This window comes from Lupinus angustifolius, chromosome LG20 (genome assembly GCF_001865875.1).
Source record: "Lupinus angustifolius cultivar Tanjil chromosome LG20, LupAngTanjil_v1.0, whole genome shotgun sequence".
Lineage (NCBI taxonomy): Eukaryota > Viridiplantae > Streptophyta > Magnoliopsida > Fabales > Fabaceae > Lupinus > Lupinus angustifolius.
In genome coordinates, this window is record NC_032028.1 from 807668 (window position 1) to 823502 (window position 15835).

Below are 15835 nucleotides of genomic sequence, written 5' to 3' on the forward strand. Positions count from 1 at the left end.
CATTTTTTACTATTACATCAAATTTTAAACCTCCCATTCTCAAACTGATATAATTTTTTCAATATGATGATCGACATGGAGTGTTATTATCTAGTATTTAAAAATTTAAACATTGATAAGTAGGTGGAGTGGATGAAGTGAACCCTAATAAGAAGAACGTGAACCCAAAGACAATGAGTCGGGTCGACCCATTTACCCGTGTCACTCCCTAACTTGTGCCGCCATAAGAGATAAAGCGAATTGTGCCACGTAAGCAGAACAAGGACACATCTGGAATTATAATACCAAAAATCAAGGACAATTCCGTCAATTTGAGAAAAGTGACTTATGCTATATAAATGCCACTCTCCTCTTATTCTCTTCCTCTTTCGCTCCTAGGGTTTTAGCGCAGCTTCTTATTATTCAAAGGTATTCTTTCTCTATATCCATTACACTAATCTTATTATGTTCGTATTCGATATTCTCGTTACCTGTTCATAGTTCTATAATTGAATTCATTATGGTGGATGCTTGATCATTAACTGAATTGGTGTTTAATTGATCGACTATGTTGGATACTTACTATTTTATCTATGATGTTTTATTTTCATTTTTTCACTTTGTTATTTCTTATTTTTGGAATTAAATTACTGGATCTATGTATTTTGAAAACTGTTCATATTCTAATAGGAATCATGAGTTTTTGTTAGTTATTCACGCATGGAATTGCTATTTTTTTTGGTTGCTTGTTTTTCTTTTCAATTTCGTTCTTGTAGATGTAAATGTTTAGGTAGGCATTGATATCACAATGATTTTTTTCCTAATCATTCAACCTGTATTAATTTTCGTGCATTGTTATTGCTCGATCTGGTGCAACATGTGGTATCTGATGTGCGTTGTATGATTTATTGAGTTGTATCTTGTATTTAAACTTGTCAACCATGTTATTAGGATTGTTATTTGGCTCAGCTTATTTTATTCTCTTTGATAATTGGATTTGATATTTTTTTGTATGTTCTTTTGTTTTCGATAGCATTCTCATTGTTCGTTTTTTGCAGAGATATTTGTTTCGTTTTTGAAGCAAAATGGGTAAAGAGAAGTTTCATATCAACATTGTGGTCATTGGTCATGTCGACTCTGGGAAGTCAACAACTACCGGTCATCTGATCTACAAGTTGGGAGGTATTGACAAGCGTGTTATCGAGAGATTCGAGAAGGAAGCTGCTGAGATGAACAAGAGGTCCTTCAAGTACGCATGGGTGCTTGACAAACTTAAGGCTGAGCGTGAAAGAGGAATTACTATTGATATTGCCCTCTGGAAGTTTGAGACCACTAAGTACTACTGCACAGTCATTGATGCTCCTGGACACAGGGATTTCATTAAGAACATGATTACCGGAACATCCCAGGCTGATTGTGCTGTTCTTATCATTGATTCCACCACTGGTGGTTTTGAAGCTGGTATTTCCAAGGATGGACAGACTCGTGAGCATGCTCTCCTTGCTTTCACTCTTGGTGTGAAACAGATGATCTGCTGTTGTAACAAGGTATATGTTTTGTCATTCTTTTTTACCTTGCACCTAAGTAACACACATTTGTTATCAAGTTTGATGTCATCATTATCATGTTCTCATTGCTTGTATTCTATTATGTGCAACAGATGGATGCCACTACACCTAAGTACTCCAAGGCTAGGTACGATGAAATCATTAAGGAAGTCTCTTCTTACTTGAAGAAGGTTGGATACAACCCTGACAAAATCCCATTTGTTCCCATCTCTGGTTTTGAGGGAGACAATATGATTGAGAGGTCTACAAACCTCGACTGGTACAAGGGTCCAACCCTTCTTGAGGCTCTTGACCAGATCAATGAGCCCAAGAGGCCATCAGACAAGCCCCTCCGATTGCCCCTCCAGGATGTCTACAAGATTGGTGGAATTGGAACTGTGCCTGTGGGACGTGTTGAGACTGGTGTTGTGAAGCCAGGAATGGTTGTTACTTTTGGACCAACTGGATTGACAACTGAAGTTAAGTCTGTTGAAATGCACCATGAAGCACTTCAAGAGGCCCTTCCTGGTGACAATGTTGGATTCAATGTTAAGAATGTTGCCGTCAAGGATCTCAAGCGTGGTTTTGTTGCCTCAAACTCTAAGGATGATCCCGCCAAGGAGGCTGCCAACTTCATATCCCAAGTTATCATCATGAATCATCCTGGCCAGATTGGAAATGGTTATGCCCCAGTGCTTGATTGCCACACCTCCCACATTGCTGTCAAGTTTGCTGAACTTGTGACCAAGATTGACAGGCGATCTGGTAAAGAGATTGAGAAGGAACCCAAATTTTTGAAGAATGGAGATGCTGGACTTGTTAAGATGATTCCTACCAAGCCCATGGTAGTTGAAACTTTCGCTGAGTACCCACCACTTGGCCGTTTTGCTGTGAGAGACATGCGTCAAACAGTGGCCGTTGGAGTCATCAAGAATGTGGAGAAGAAGGACCCCACTGGAGCCAAGGTCACCAAGGCTGCGGCAAAGAAGAAGTGAATCGTGCTGGATGCTTTATCATGGAAGATTTATCATTACAATAAATGTTGGTCACTTGTTTGCAGTACTATTTGTTTTCTATTTAGTTTGTTTGTGAGACACAGTTTGAAGTTTGCGCCATCATCTCTCAAGTTATTTACCCAGAACTGGGTTCTGGATCGCCGGTGGCAAGGCTTTTATGTGTTTATGCATTTTCTACATTTGTGTCATTGTGTGAACACTTAATTATTATAAACTGCACTGGGTTTTAGGACTCTGGTCCTACTGCCTATTTGTATCTGAAATATCAACTCTATATTTGTCTTTTATATTCTCATTATCTTTAATAATCACTTGGTAAGTTGGTAACTGATTCAATTAACAATACCAACTAGAAATGGTGTTAGAGTGGTTGAGTCCTGATGAGTTAATCACAAGTCCCAAATGAGACCCCATAACTCAGCTTTTAAGGGCTGAGCTTGTCAAAATGAAAAGACTCAATTGGTATATTTGACATTTGATCCTTATCGAGTCATGTAGAAGACTTTATTCTTAAATGCCAATTTCCATCATGACAATTTTCACACTTCTTTGATATATAATATTTTTGATCGTATGTATAGTATCTACATTTCAGTAAAATTAAAATTGACTTTGAGTGAAGAAAATAATCAAAATGAGATAGCAGTTGTTTCATGGTGTTACTAATGAACTGAGATCTTTTGTCCAATGTCCCAATTCAATCAAATACAATTAAATAATATAAATAAATTATTTTTTGGTCTTTTTAAGTATATGTGAACTTTTAAATGGCTTGAGACAGGACAAGTGATTTTCATTCTTCATCACCATATAATTTAGTAGTCTCTCTTGATTAAGAGACTTTTAAATAAAAATAGAAAACTGGTTCAAAAAATCTCAATATGATTTTAGTTGTAGTTATTTATAATTTTTATAATATTTCTTATTATCATCTTACACTTAAGATCTAATTAATCAACCAACTTTAATACATTTCTCCAATTTAACGATTCATTTTTCAAAATTTCAGCTAACTTTTAAAGAATGTATCAGTTCTTTTATATAATTTTTATATTAGGTTCTTAAAATAACAATTTGCTGTCAAATATCTTACGACATTCTAAAATTGAACTACCAAAAAATATTAATTTATACATATATTTTTATTTTAATATGTCAAAACAAATGATTTCGAGTTATTGCAGTATAAAATTTATATACTATCAATATAAAAATTTATACATATAAACTTAATTATTCACCATTCATTTGCATTACTTTTTTTTAAAAGGTTATAAGTAATTAAATTTTAATGATAAATGATGTGATGATACCGCATAAACTCATAACTTGATAGGTGGATGATATTATTATTAACTCCTGAATTTAATAAGCCATTTAACAAAAAAAAAAAGAGAGATGAGTACGGAAAAAAGTTACTAGAGTACGACGTCGTAGATAGGTGTGTATTCCGCTTATTTGAAGAAAAAAAAGGTAACAAGGTTTGGAAGAAGAGAATAGCAGAGTCACTGAGAGAGAGAGAGAGTTATCATTCATTGTTGGTAATTATTTTCGTTTTCTTTTCTATTTTCTCTTTTTTTTTCCACTTCTTCCATATTAACACCTATTTGCTTTAATTCCCTTCTATTTTTTTGAACTTTTCTGTGATCGATTAACATGTTTCATTTCGATCTCTCACTAAAAATATATAACATGGATTCATCACTAAATTTCATGGTTTTAAATGATAGTGATTCCAAAGAGGAGAATATGTACCCTCTCAAACAAACATGTTTCTAAGATTTGAATCTATCACTTCCGGGTCACAAGACAAACAATCTTATTATTCCGCCGAGGTTTACCCTCGGACTCCCTTGTGTTTTATTTTGCTGGGATTAACCTAGTTTCCTGCTTGGTCAGCCGAGGAGTAAAAAGGAATTGATGAACTTTTTGCCTTCATTTTCTAACTGAGATTATTGTGTCTTTTTGTTCTTAGTTTGTCTTGCTAAATGCCATTATTACATGGAATATTATTTGAATTGAATAAGGAGGCATGTTATGTCTTCAATTTTAGGTGATCATGAAGTCTTAGTTCATTGGCTTTCTATATGCTTGATTTATGTAAAAATCATGTTTTTTTTGGTCTACTAATAAGGGTATCTCCTCACCTTTTCGGTAGGGAACTAGTCCCTTTCAAGGTGCGTGATTGCCCCTCCCAACAAGTGTCGCTCGCTGGAATCGAACTCTTGATGTTTTAGTCATCCTGTGGATCTAGGGGGGCCTTACATCACTAGACCAATTCTTTGTTGGTGTACAAATCATGTTTGACGCTTGATGTAAATTGAAAATAGTTTAGGTTGTTTGACAGGTTATCCTCTTTGCTTGTAATAAGAATACAAGATCAATTATGCAATGTAGGTACTAAGTAGAATTCTAAATCAGTCATGGCATGATTATGGTAGTATGCTTCAGTTGTCTTCTCAATTTTTTTTTTGTAAACAATTTCGCATTAGTTTGAATGTATTTAAATAGTTCTAAGAAAGGATCTTTGATTATGTAGGTGAAATGCAGAATCCAGATTCAACTCAGCTTCCTGAAGTTGATTCATTGCCAGATGGGTTTGTTGAGAGCACTACCGAGCCTGTTGCTCCTTCAACTCCTTCCCCTGAACAAGAGAAACCACTGAATAGTTACAAGGAGGATGGTTCCTCCGACCTGGGTCTTTCTAATGTATCATCAAATGAGTTGGGAGAAAAAGAGTTTCAAAACAACCATGGTAAGAAATATTTGTGAGAAATTTAAAACTTCTCGATTTCTATCATCTAAAGCATGTACTTTTGATGTCTCAGACTGCTCCGAGGAAGTTTCTTCTGATGGCTGTATGCATCAGACAGAAGATACACAGGTTATACCTTTGCAGGCAAATTCTGTTTCCGAGGCTCCACTATCCAGCGGCTGTACAGTGAAAGAGGAACAACAACAAGGAGAATGTCAAGGTTCAGATAGATGTAATTATCCTAAGCTTGAATGCCCATTTTTGTAGATTTTGTGTTTCTACTGATTAATGATTATTATTCTTTTCATACCATGGGATCTTGAGTCTTGACTCTTCACTAAAGGTATTTTGTTTGTGACTCTAATTTTGGAAGAAAGAATTTTTAGATTGAGATCAAAATGTCAAATTGCATATTGATGATTAAAATGTTCAGATCACCTAGATTCATATCTATGATTCATGTACCATCCAAAAACAAATTCAGTGTGCATGATTTTAAGAACTTTTTGTTAGACAGTTGAACAAGCTCTTTTAAACTAACATTTGGTATGCTCTCTTGCACTGCTGGATACTCTTACCCATCCTAAATGCTAAATAATTTCTAAATATTGATATATGTAAAGTAACACATGCAATTGATTGCCTTGTGTGCTTGAACATAGAAGATAGTTTTTTATGTTCTAAATGAAATCAATAAATTCTTTTACACATGTCCCCAAGCCTGTAAAAACACATGCACTGATGTCTGCTAGTTCCTCCTGAGTACCTGACATGATTTTGTTAATGCTGCAGCAAGTGTTAAACCTTCAGAGACAAAAGCACTGCCTCTAAAGGATGCATATTCAGCAGAGATTGATGATTCTCCAAAAAGTAGAAAACCGGTTAGTAATTAATTCTCTTTACTCTTGATTCCTATGTAAAACATGCATTGATACTGTTAAGATCCTACATTGGTTAGGTATATGGGCAAAGTACCTTTTATAATGACTTGGGCAATTCCCTTCGCTTGAGCTAGCTTGTGGGGTAGAATTAGGCCCTCTCCATTCTGGATTTTAATCTCACAATGGTATCAGGGTTTGTATTAAGATCCCACATCAGCTGGTTATATCGGCAATGTACCCTTATAATGATTTTGGCAACCCTCCCACTTGAGCTACATTTTGGGGTTGAGTTAGGTCCTGTCTCTTCTCAATTCCAATAGATACATATAAATTTCTCTGCCCTGCTACATATTTCCACTTTATTTTAGTTTCCCTCCCTCCACCTCTTTAAATTTCTGCTATTTATTTCGAGTGGTACATTAAACATGTCCTTGACTTTGTATCGGTCATATTTTATCTAACTAGTAACTAGTTTGAGTTTTCTGTCAATTTATACTAGCTGAGTTTGTAAAGAATACCGATCCGAACTACAGCATGGTAGGTTAGTCCTACAAGGCTTTAGCAGTTTGGTTTTTTTTACAGTGTCTTACCGTCTTCACAAAAGAGCCAAGTCAACTACAAAAGAATGAATCCGAGAATTAAAATGTGATTATGATTTAGATTAGGTTCTACTTAGTACATAATTCATATCGAGGACCCTAATTCTTTCATGAAAAACCATAGTTATCTTATTTTGGACAGAGTGAGCACATTTGGTTCATGTTTCCTTCTATCTTTTGGTATGTCATATATGTCTATTTTAGACTACACTCAGGAGAGACTGAATAGTTGAGTTTTTTAACTTCTTAGGAAACTGTTGAAAAGCGCAAGAGTTCAAAGCGTGCTCTTAAATCAGAAAAGGAGCTTTTAGAATTTTCACTGAAGTATCAACAAGTTTTGGCAGAAAGAGATGCAGGTATGTTGCAATGAGTATATCTCTGACTTTGATTAATGAACAATTTGAAATATGCCTTGAAAGAATTTCTGAAGTTTGTGATGAGTTATTGGAGTTTGATATCTGTAGCAGTGTGTTAGTACTAGGGATTTTCACTGTATTAATCAGTTTCCTCTGTAATTGAGTACATGAGTGGTTCCTGTTATATACTAATAAGTGTAATGACCAATGTTATTACTCTAAAATGGCCATTTAAACATGTTAAACTCTTTTTTTCTTTTGGTGGTTTGGGTTAGGTTGGAAGCTTGGGTAGCCTTCTGAGTTGTTTTGGGAAACACTGTTTGTGAAAATTGTAGATCTTATAGACATTTTTGTGGAATCTTAAATAAATGGCATACTCTAATCTGTAACTACACTGATGTTTGTTTTTGTCCATTGACTGTTGCCCTTCTTTTTTGTAGCCCTTGCTGTCCGTGATAAGCTTGAGTCACTATGTAGGGAGTTACAACGTCAAAATAAAATGCTGATGGTATTTTTCAATTGTACTGTTACATCTTAAACAGATTGTATAAACATATAAGTACTTACAGGTGTGGAATACCACACACATATTTTCTCTTTAATATGCAGATGATATCCATTGATTAATTATGCATAATCTGGTAGGAAATTAAATACCCAGTTTGAAACTAATACTTCTTGGATAAGTTTTATTATAGAAGTGATAAAGTCAGGGGGATAACATAATCCCTTGAACAGAGAAACAAAAGAATTTCTTGTGGGGAATAAGTTCATCTTCTCACGAATTTTAGTTTCCTTAAGTCACACAGAAGTCAACTCTCTTGCCGTGCTTCACCGTTAATTATATTATATTTGCTTGATCTGTTTCAAAACTATCTTGGAATAGTATGGTCAGCTTCGTAATCATCATACTTTGAGATGTACATCTTGACTTTGTTGATAAACAGACGAACACTCACTTTATTATTTTCAGGAAGAATGCAAACGTGTATCAACTGAGGGGCAAAACTTGAGGCTGGACTTGTCAGCCAGGTTCCAAGATGCAATCAAGGTTTGATCATTGTCTTTTCTTCAGAATATATGATATTCTGAGCATAGATGCTTTGGGTTATACTTACACTTTTTAGCTTCTAGTGTAAAAGGCAGATATATTGTTGGTGACTAAGGAAACAGTTTCTTATTTATAATTATTTGTTGTGCATTGATAATACTTAGCAAAATGAGCTGAAACTTTGATACATGAGATGGATATAGACAATACCACCTGAATGCACAAATCAAAATATCAAAATTACTATAATAATAGAGTTTAATCTTTGAGCAGAGAATAGAGGCCCAGTAGCCATAAATATTAGACAGATTTATTTGAAGTCCAATATACAGAAGAAAAGGGAAACACCACCTGCCTTAAATAACTTGTTAGATAAAGATCGAACAATAATTATTATTTGGTATATATGACCAGAAGGAATACCTTTTCTTTATAGGATGCGTGCTTGTTTTCAGACTTCCTTTATGACTCTGCTATTTTCTTGGCCTCTATTCAGTGCTCGGCTGGTGATATATCTTTAGGCCAATATCTGGGATATGCTAAGTGGTTGCGTTGTAGTGAGGATTTGATGAAGTTGCTTGTTGCAGCTCTGCCATTTTGTTGTATTTTTGTTACGCAGGATACCTTATCCTCCTCCATTTTTTTCTACTTTATTGGGTCTGCAATATTTCCCCCCTATATAACTCTTACATGCTAAATGCTGCGTAGTAGGTGGAAAAATGGCTAAAACTTGCGTTATAAATGCTAAAGGTATAGAGAAGTTATGCAAAAGAGCAAGATATATCATGGATACTTTTCCCTAAATCCAAATATCTTCGTCAAGGTTTTCCAACCATTATTTTAACCTCAGGACTGAATAAAAAATATATTCTCTAGCTGGCCCAAGGTTATAGCATCAATTATCTTATTAAAAAGTGGTAAAAGAACAACCACCTAGATAATTTACCTATTATGGTCCTTGGCGCAATGGTAAGGTTGCATGACATGTGTTCAAATCCTGGAAATATCTTTGCTTGCGAGAGTTAGGTTTTGTACAACTACCTTTCCCAATCCCCCATTAGGTGAGATCCTCGAACACTGGACCGCCCTTTTTTTAACAATCTTCTGACATGAACTTGGCAACAGTTCTTCTGGTCGGGATAATATGTTTCAATGTTTTTATACCTCCAATGAAATTTTAATTTCTTTTGTCATGAGATAAACGAAATTTCTGCGATTACATTGTATGTCCGTATTTTTCTGACCAAGTCATTTATTTTTTCTGCTTTAATTTCATTCTTCAGTTGATGTTAATTTCTCTCTGCTACAGGATGTGAGCAATAAGCTTGATGAGCGAAAGGACGAGTGTCTTTCTCAGCTCAAGGAGAATGAAATGTAAGACCCTGAAAAGTCGAGAATATAATTGTGTGGTTTAGTTGCCCATAATATGTGCAATGGTTATAGGCTTATATCTATATAACCAGGTTATTGTTTCACTGGTTATTTGGTTGGTTATGAACTTATTATTAATCCATTTGTCTGTTTGCAACTTGCGGGGAAATCTCCAAACAAAAAGGAGTAAAAGAAGAGAAGCTCAATGTTTATTTCTTGTTAACGTAGTGGAACTATATTTTTTCCAGTCATGCTCCCTGTGAAGGAATGCCCAGAAAGCCGAACTAAATTACAGATATTTCACGTAGTTTGCTAAGAAATTAATAATATTGTATGTTTCGCTTGGCCCTTCTTTTATGGAGTAAAATATTTTTGAACGGGAGTATTTTATGATCAGATCTGTAATATCAGTGCTTTTGTGTCACCTGTTTCACCCCTTCCCAATCTACATCTCTTCTTGTTTCATCATTGTGTTTTTTTTCTGTGTCATACATTTTCACTTTTAAAAAAGAATAAATAAAAGCTACAGTGTTGTTTTTTTAGGGATCCCGTAATTGTTTCATGCTGACATTAAAATAAATTACCTTCAATTTCAATACAGGCTAAGAAACAAGCTAAAGCAGTTTGCTGATCAATATGAACTATCTGAGCAGCAACATGCCCAGAAGGTGATGTTTATTTTGTATTATTTTGGTTGACATTTGTGATACAGTCTTATTTATTGATTGACGGCACTGATTTATTTTGATGATTTTGTACTTGAATCGACAGTTGAAGCAAAAGTCATTGGAACTACAGCTTGCTGATTTGAAAATTAAGCAACATGAGGAAAGATTGGCTCAGGAACAGTCTCAAATGAAATTATATGCAGAAAAAGTATCCGAGTTATTAGCATCCGAGAAGAATTTACGCTTGCAGCTGGCAACTGATGGAGATAAATTCCAACAATTCCAGGTTTTATTTTGATTTCTTTTTTTTTAATCAGTCACAATTTGAATTTAAAACTTATTCTACTACAATGTTTATACATACATTGGTACATATACATTACTCCGATTGCATGTTCTTTAACATGCATTAAATTTCAGGATGCATTGTCAAAGAGCAATGAAGTTTTTGAAACATTTAAACAAGAGATTGAGAAGGTAAACTTAGTTCCTTTTTCAACTTTTCATTTGTTCAAGAGTCACCTTTTTGGACCCTATCTATCTTGGGTGAGTGAAATTCTGAAATCCTCTGCCTTTTCCTTTATCGTGGTTGTAAAATCAGATGGCAAAATCAATCAAGGAACTCAAGAAGGAGAATCAATTCTTGAAGAGTAAATCTGAGAAGTCTGATGTTACACTTATAGAGTTAGTTGATGAGGTACATAGCTTTCGTATCCGATGGTATATCAATCATGCATTTTACGTAGTAGTTTATTGGCGAAATGTATGAAATTTATTTTTGCATTATCTGAGCAGCGGGAGCGCTTGAAGAAACAACTGGAGAAAACAAAAAATCAGAAAGAAAAGCTTGAATCCTTATGCCGGTCACTTCAGGCAGAAAGGAAGCTTGCTTCCTCTGAGAACAAGAGCAACAACTCAGTTCCATCATGAAGAAGATCTAGTTTTATGCATTACTAGAAAACCACTTGTGGGAAGTAAATGCAATAGTTCTTTATATATGGCAAGACTTGTTTTGTGAGGGAACTTGCATGCAATTGCATACTTGTGGCTCTTTATGAACTTCAGAACATCATTTGTTGTATTCCAATTCCCATTTTTAGATCTTCTGACTTGTTTTTCTGTAATATGATTATTTGGAAGGAGGCATAAAATACTGTGTATTCTACATTTGTTGGGTGTGCTTTGTTCTTTCAGTTCCATATTCTATAAAAATATTATCCCAAAATAAAATGCATTCCTGATTTTTCCCACGTATTGCTGTAATAATTGTTTGAAGTTTGTACTCAAGTAGTTTTGTAAAATTGTGCAACTTTTTTCATAATTGATCTCTTCGCTGACAATAGAATAATGTTATACAGCACGAAATCAAATGTGTTTCATGATGGAGGTGGGAATAACAATAACAACACCAATATTGATCAAGACTTTAGAATAAGAGTAAAAAAGTAGATTAATGATATATCCTCTTACCTACATATATTCCTATCAATAAAAATGACATATGTTAACAAAATGATTTGAGTATATGAATGTGTGTTGATTCAAGTGGTACATGTTTGATTCTCCTTAAGTAAGGTCTCGGATTTGAGTCTTGTGGATAGATAAAATGTCTGCTGAAGAGTTAGCTTCACGTACCTGTGGATGTTCCTGGTTCGAATATGATTGCTCCAGTATGAGAATACATGTGGCAAACCAAAAAGTGATTTGAGTATGAAGATTTACTAGCACCATAGGTCATTTTCCTAGAAAATAACATCATAACTCATTCTTTATAGAATAGAAATACACTTTAGAAAGCAATATATATTAAGACAACATAATAAATCTATCTTATTTGATCGGTTCACCAACTTAAAATAGAGACATCATCATATTTTATTTTATTCTCCAAAGAAACAGATACATAATAATTACATGAATGTGCATAAGATTAAATTTTTGAAGTGTAACTATTTTTTATACTGTTAGTCAATCATTTACCATTAATTTATTATCTACTATTGACTCTCAACCAAATAAAAGTAAGTAATATAAATATCAATGGTGAATGATATGAATGATAGTGTAAAAAGTAGCCATATTTTAAAGTGTTTGAAATTGAAGGATATTGGAAGCAAATACATGGTATTTATTTGATGCAAAAAGTATCCGTTTGAATAACTTGATTTTTGATTCTGTCTCATTATCCTCTGTTGATGTCAATGGGAAATGAATCGAATTGGGTTGGTAAGAAACCCTTGAGACGCATTGGAGGCATGTCCGATGCTCTTTCCATTGCTTCTGATCTTGGTTTCTCTCTCTCTCCTCCTCCTTCTGATCTTCAAAATTCCACTCCCGAAATGGGTCACGACTTGATTAGGGTTTTGAGAGAACTAACCTCTGTTCAAAGAAAAATAGCTGATTTGCAAGTCGAACTTCAAGGTCGAAAGGTCTATATCTGCATCTTCAATTCTTCATCTTCTATAATCATGTATTTCGATTTTCATTAATGTTGCACATTTATAGGATGATAAAAATGTTGCACATTTAACACATGTGAGTGAAATGGAAAAGAAGATTCAGACTTTGGCAAGAATTACTACTATACTTAAAGATGTTATTCAGAATAAGGTAACTTTACTTTCCCCTCTTTTCTTAATTCCTAGGTTTAGATATTTGCTTTTCTCATTTATCAATTGTTCATGAATTGAGGTATTCTCTAATTTCTTCATTTGAGGGGATCAGTGGTATTAGTGACTGCGTTGCGTTTCATGTAATGCGAAAACAACATAAAGAAGAGAATCCATTTAATGTTTTTTGCGTCCTCTTTCGATGTCCCTTTTATGTTTCTTATCCTATTACTTTCTTTTCCTTTTTAACTAATCCTTTTTTTCCCGTTTGAATCAAGCTATTCAGATTTACTTGACAATTATATTGTACTTTCGAACATGAGCTGATTGCTTAAGTTTGCCAGGATCGAATTATTGCTCGCTTGCAGCAACCATATTCCCTTGATTGCATTCCTGTTGAAGCAGAATATCAGGTCTGTAAACTTAAATTGTTATTGAGTTAAGCTACTCACGCTAGAAATTTCGTAGTAAGGTTTTGATATTTGTGTGTGTGCCATTATTTATTGTTAAAGAGCTACACTTCGCAATTCACAATATTGTGTTTACTTCCTGATTAGTTTATAATGTGATGTTTTTTTTACTTTGCCTAAATAAAACATGTCAACAATAAAATGCAGCATTATTGAAAAATTGATATGATGACAGAATGACTTCACTAAAAGCTTTTAGAACTAAATCAAAGATTCTGGTATGCATTATATGCTATACGTTGAGGGGCTTGATCATTGTCATCACAATTCATTTTACATTGGAAATCGGGAATATGTTTCATCATTTTATTGGTCAAGCAAGTGCTATTCGGCATATGCTATACTGTACTACCTTTTGTAGTTTGTACAAAGAATTAAAGTTTATGGACCATGTTATATCAGCTGCACAAGTTCAGTCATTTATTCTCATTGCTTGAGCTGCTGAACTGAAATTTTCTTGTGCACAAGTTGTTGTATAATTACAATACAATGGTTATATATTCTCAAAGAACTCTGGCCATTTAGAACCATTACAATCCTTCAGAGCAAGCATGAAACTTCAAGGCATAATTAGTCTTTTTATCCCAATATCTTTACCTGGTTAACCCAATTGAAAACTATATTTTAAATCTTGGTGGAAGGAACAAGTAGGTTCCAATCTTATTATGCATCACATACCCAAACTTAATTGAAAATTGATGTAATTTTTCGAGTGTAAATTTTCAATCTGTGTACGAAAGGCAATGTAATTCTCGTGTGACACGTTTATTCTGTTTGTGCAGAAGCAATTCTCTGAACTACTGATGAAGGCAGCTAGTGACTATGGTGCTTTGACAGCATCGGTGGCTGATTTTCAGTGGAGTCAGAATTTCAAGGAACCGCCTTCAGTTTGGGGGGTATGCTTCTGCGTACATAGTATTATTTTAAGATTTAAGTCTAGATGTAGGTATAATGACTTTTCGTTTCTATCATAAATCTTAGCCAATTTGCATCCCTGGTCCTTAATATTGACCTTTTTTCTTGTGTGGCTAATTTTATTACAGTTACTTCTATGCATGAAAAATATGGATTGGTGACTTCGGCATTGTTCTTTATCACTTGGAAAATTAAGAATAATTGCTAGTCTATTTAAGATCACTATGCCACACTCTAAATATGATTGGTAAACCTGCAAATGCCATTAATTTGATGACTAGAAATTGACATCTGTCTTTTGCACGCTCTAAAGGTTATGCGTTTTATTGCTTTCAACGTCTTTTAATTTGATGACTAGAAATTGGCAACAAAGTGCATGTACAGAGAGGTCATCCCTGTGCAAATGATTGTCTTACCGTCTGTGTTTGCTCTTGCATTTGAATCCAAACTACTTTTTTTGGTCAGGAAATGCTTCGACCAATTCCTGTAGCTTTGGCATCTTGCACTCGGTTGTTTGAAGCTATGTCTGCCACGAGAGAATCATTTGCAGCACTTCAAAAACTGCGGGTCGGTCATTTTGAATCTCCTATACCTAGGACACCAGCCAGAGATCCTTCCCAAAGATTACCAGGAGTTTCAGATTGTCTGACTCCACCAACCACCATGGAAAACTGAAGCAAACTTTGATGACTTATCTGTCAGAAGCCAAAGGAGGCAAGAATTAGATCAGCAAGTAGAAGATGCTGACAACTGAGTGAGATTCATCATGATAATGGTACAAGCCGAAATGTTTGTATCTTTTGTGTAATATATTATACTTTATGTTTTGTGTGCAGATCAACCATTCAACCTCATCATTATTGATAGTTAACCAGTGCTGCATTTGGGTGAATGACCCCTGACCCATACACCAATCACGTTGTGTTGTAACTTTACAATGCACCTTAGACTTTGTTGTGGCCATATTAGCCACACCACCTTCGAGAACATGAATTATTATTTTGTTTCTCCAACCCTTTTTGTTGTGTTTGGCTAAGACATTTACAAGTTACTAATATTTAAAGGATTTAATATGTATACATTGACAGTTTACATTGTCAGCAAATCATCCATCATTGATTTATTAACCATCATTGTCTCCCAAACAAAAGAATACAAATCAATGGTGGAAGATGTGCTGATTTTATACTGTCAATGTACAGATTTTAAACTCATATTTACAAGTTACTGATAATGAGTCACAATGTCATTAGCAAGTATATAGATCTAATAAAAGAGGGCAAAGATATGCAAGTTGTATTTATCTAAGATGTTAATTCTCGGGAATATTTTCAAAAACTTTAAGAAAAAAGTTGGAGTAGATGTTAATAATGGTAGGTATTTTCATTTATACTATGGAAGCATGACACATTCCTTTTCAGGATGAAAATTAAAATCTGACAATATAAAATGTCTCATTTAATTTTTTTAACACTTCTTTCTTATTTTACTATATATACACATTCAAATTTAACCAAAACGCAACATTTTTTAAAGTCACAACTCACAACGCAACATATGTGGTGCGTATTATTGTAATTTTTTATATAAAAACTACAACATGGCTAATGCTGTTTCA

The 15835-nt window shown here is 34.3% G+C and overlaps 3 protein-coding genes across 5 annotated transcripts; all 3 read left to right on the plus strand.

Annotated features, from left to right (window-relative positions):
- On the plus strand, positions 283 to 2834 carry LOC109335956 (elongation factor 1-alpha). Its single transcript, XM_019572237.1, has 3 exons — positions 283 to 408; positions 1038 to 1526; positions 1640 to 2834. The coding sequence occupies exons 2-3, from the start codon at positions 1065 to 1067 to the stop codon at positions 2519 to 2521; spliced, it is 1344 nt and encodes a 447-aa protein (XP_019427782.1). The 5' UTR covers positions 283 to 408; positions 1038 to 1064; the 3' UTR covers positions 2522 to 2834.
- LOC109335957 (alpha-taxilin) lies at positions 3959 to 11390 on the plus strand. 3 transcript variants are annotated; one of them, XM_019572238.1, is made up of 13 exons: positions 3959 to 4083; positions 5082 to 5297; positions 5350 to 5529; positions 6090 to 6178; positions 7028 to 7133; positions 7574 to 7641; positions 8107 to 8184; positions 9494 to 9558; positions 10157 to 10223; positions 10327 to 10509; positions 10644 to 10700; positions 10825 to 10920; positions 11019 to 11390. In XM_019572238.1, exons 2-13 carry the CDS (start codon positions 5087 to 5089, stop codon positions 11151 to 11153), a joined length of 1335 nt encoding a protein of 444 aa, XP_019427783.1. In that variant the 5' UTR covers positions 3959 to 4083; positions 5082 to 5086; the 3' UTR covers positions 11154 to 11390. The 3 variants fall into 3 exon arrangements, with proteins under 3 accessions (XP_019427783.1, XP_019427785.1, XP_019427784.1); XM_019572240.1 differs by having other exon boundaries at positions 3960 to 4083; positions 5371 to 5529; XM_019572239.1 differs by lacking the exon at positions 3959 to 4083 and adding an exon at positions 4826 to 4830.
- LOC109335843 (AUGMIN subunit 2) lies at positions 12392 to 15220 on the plus strand. The gene is given in 6 exon segments (XM_019572065.1): positions 12392 to 12652; positions 12729 to 12833; positions 13177 to 13245; positions 14085 to 14198; positions 14683 to 14871; positions 14873 to 15220. Coding segments are annotated over 6 exon segments (810 nt in total). The 5' UTR covers positions 12392 to 12418; the 3' UTR covers positions 14972 to 15220.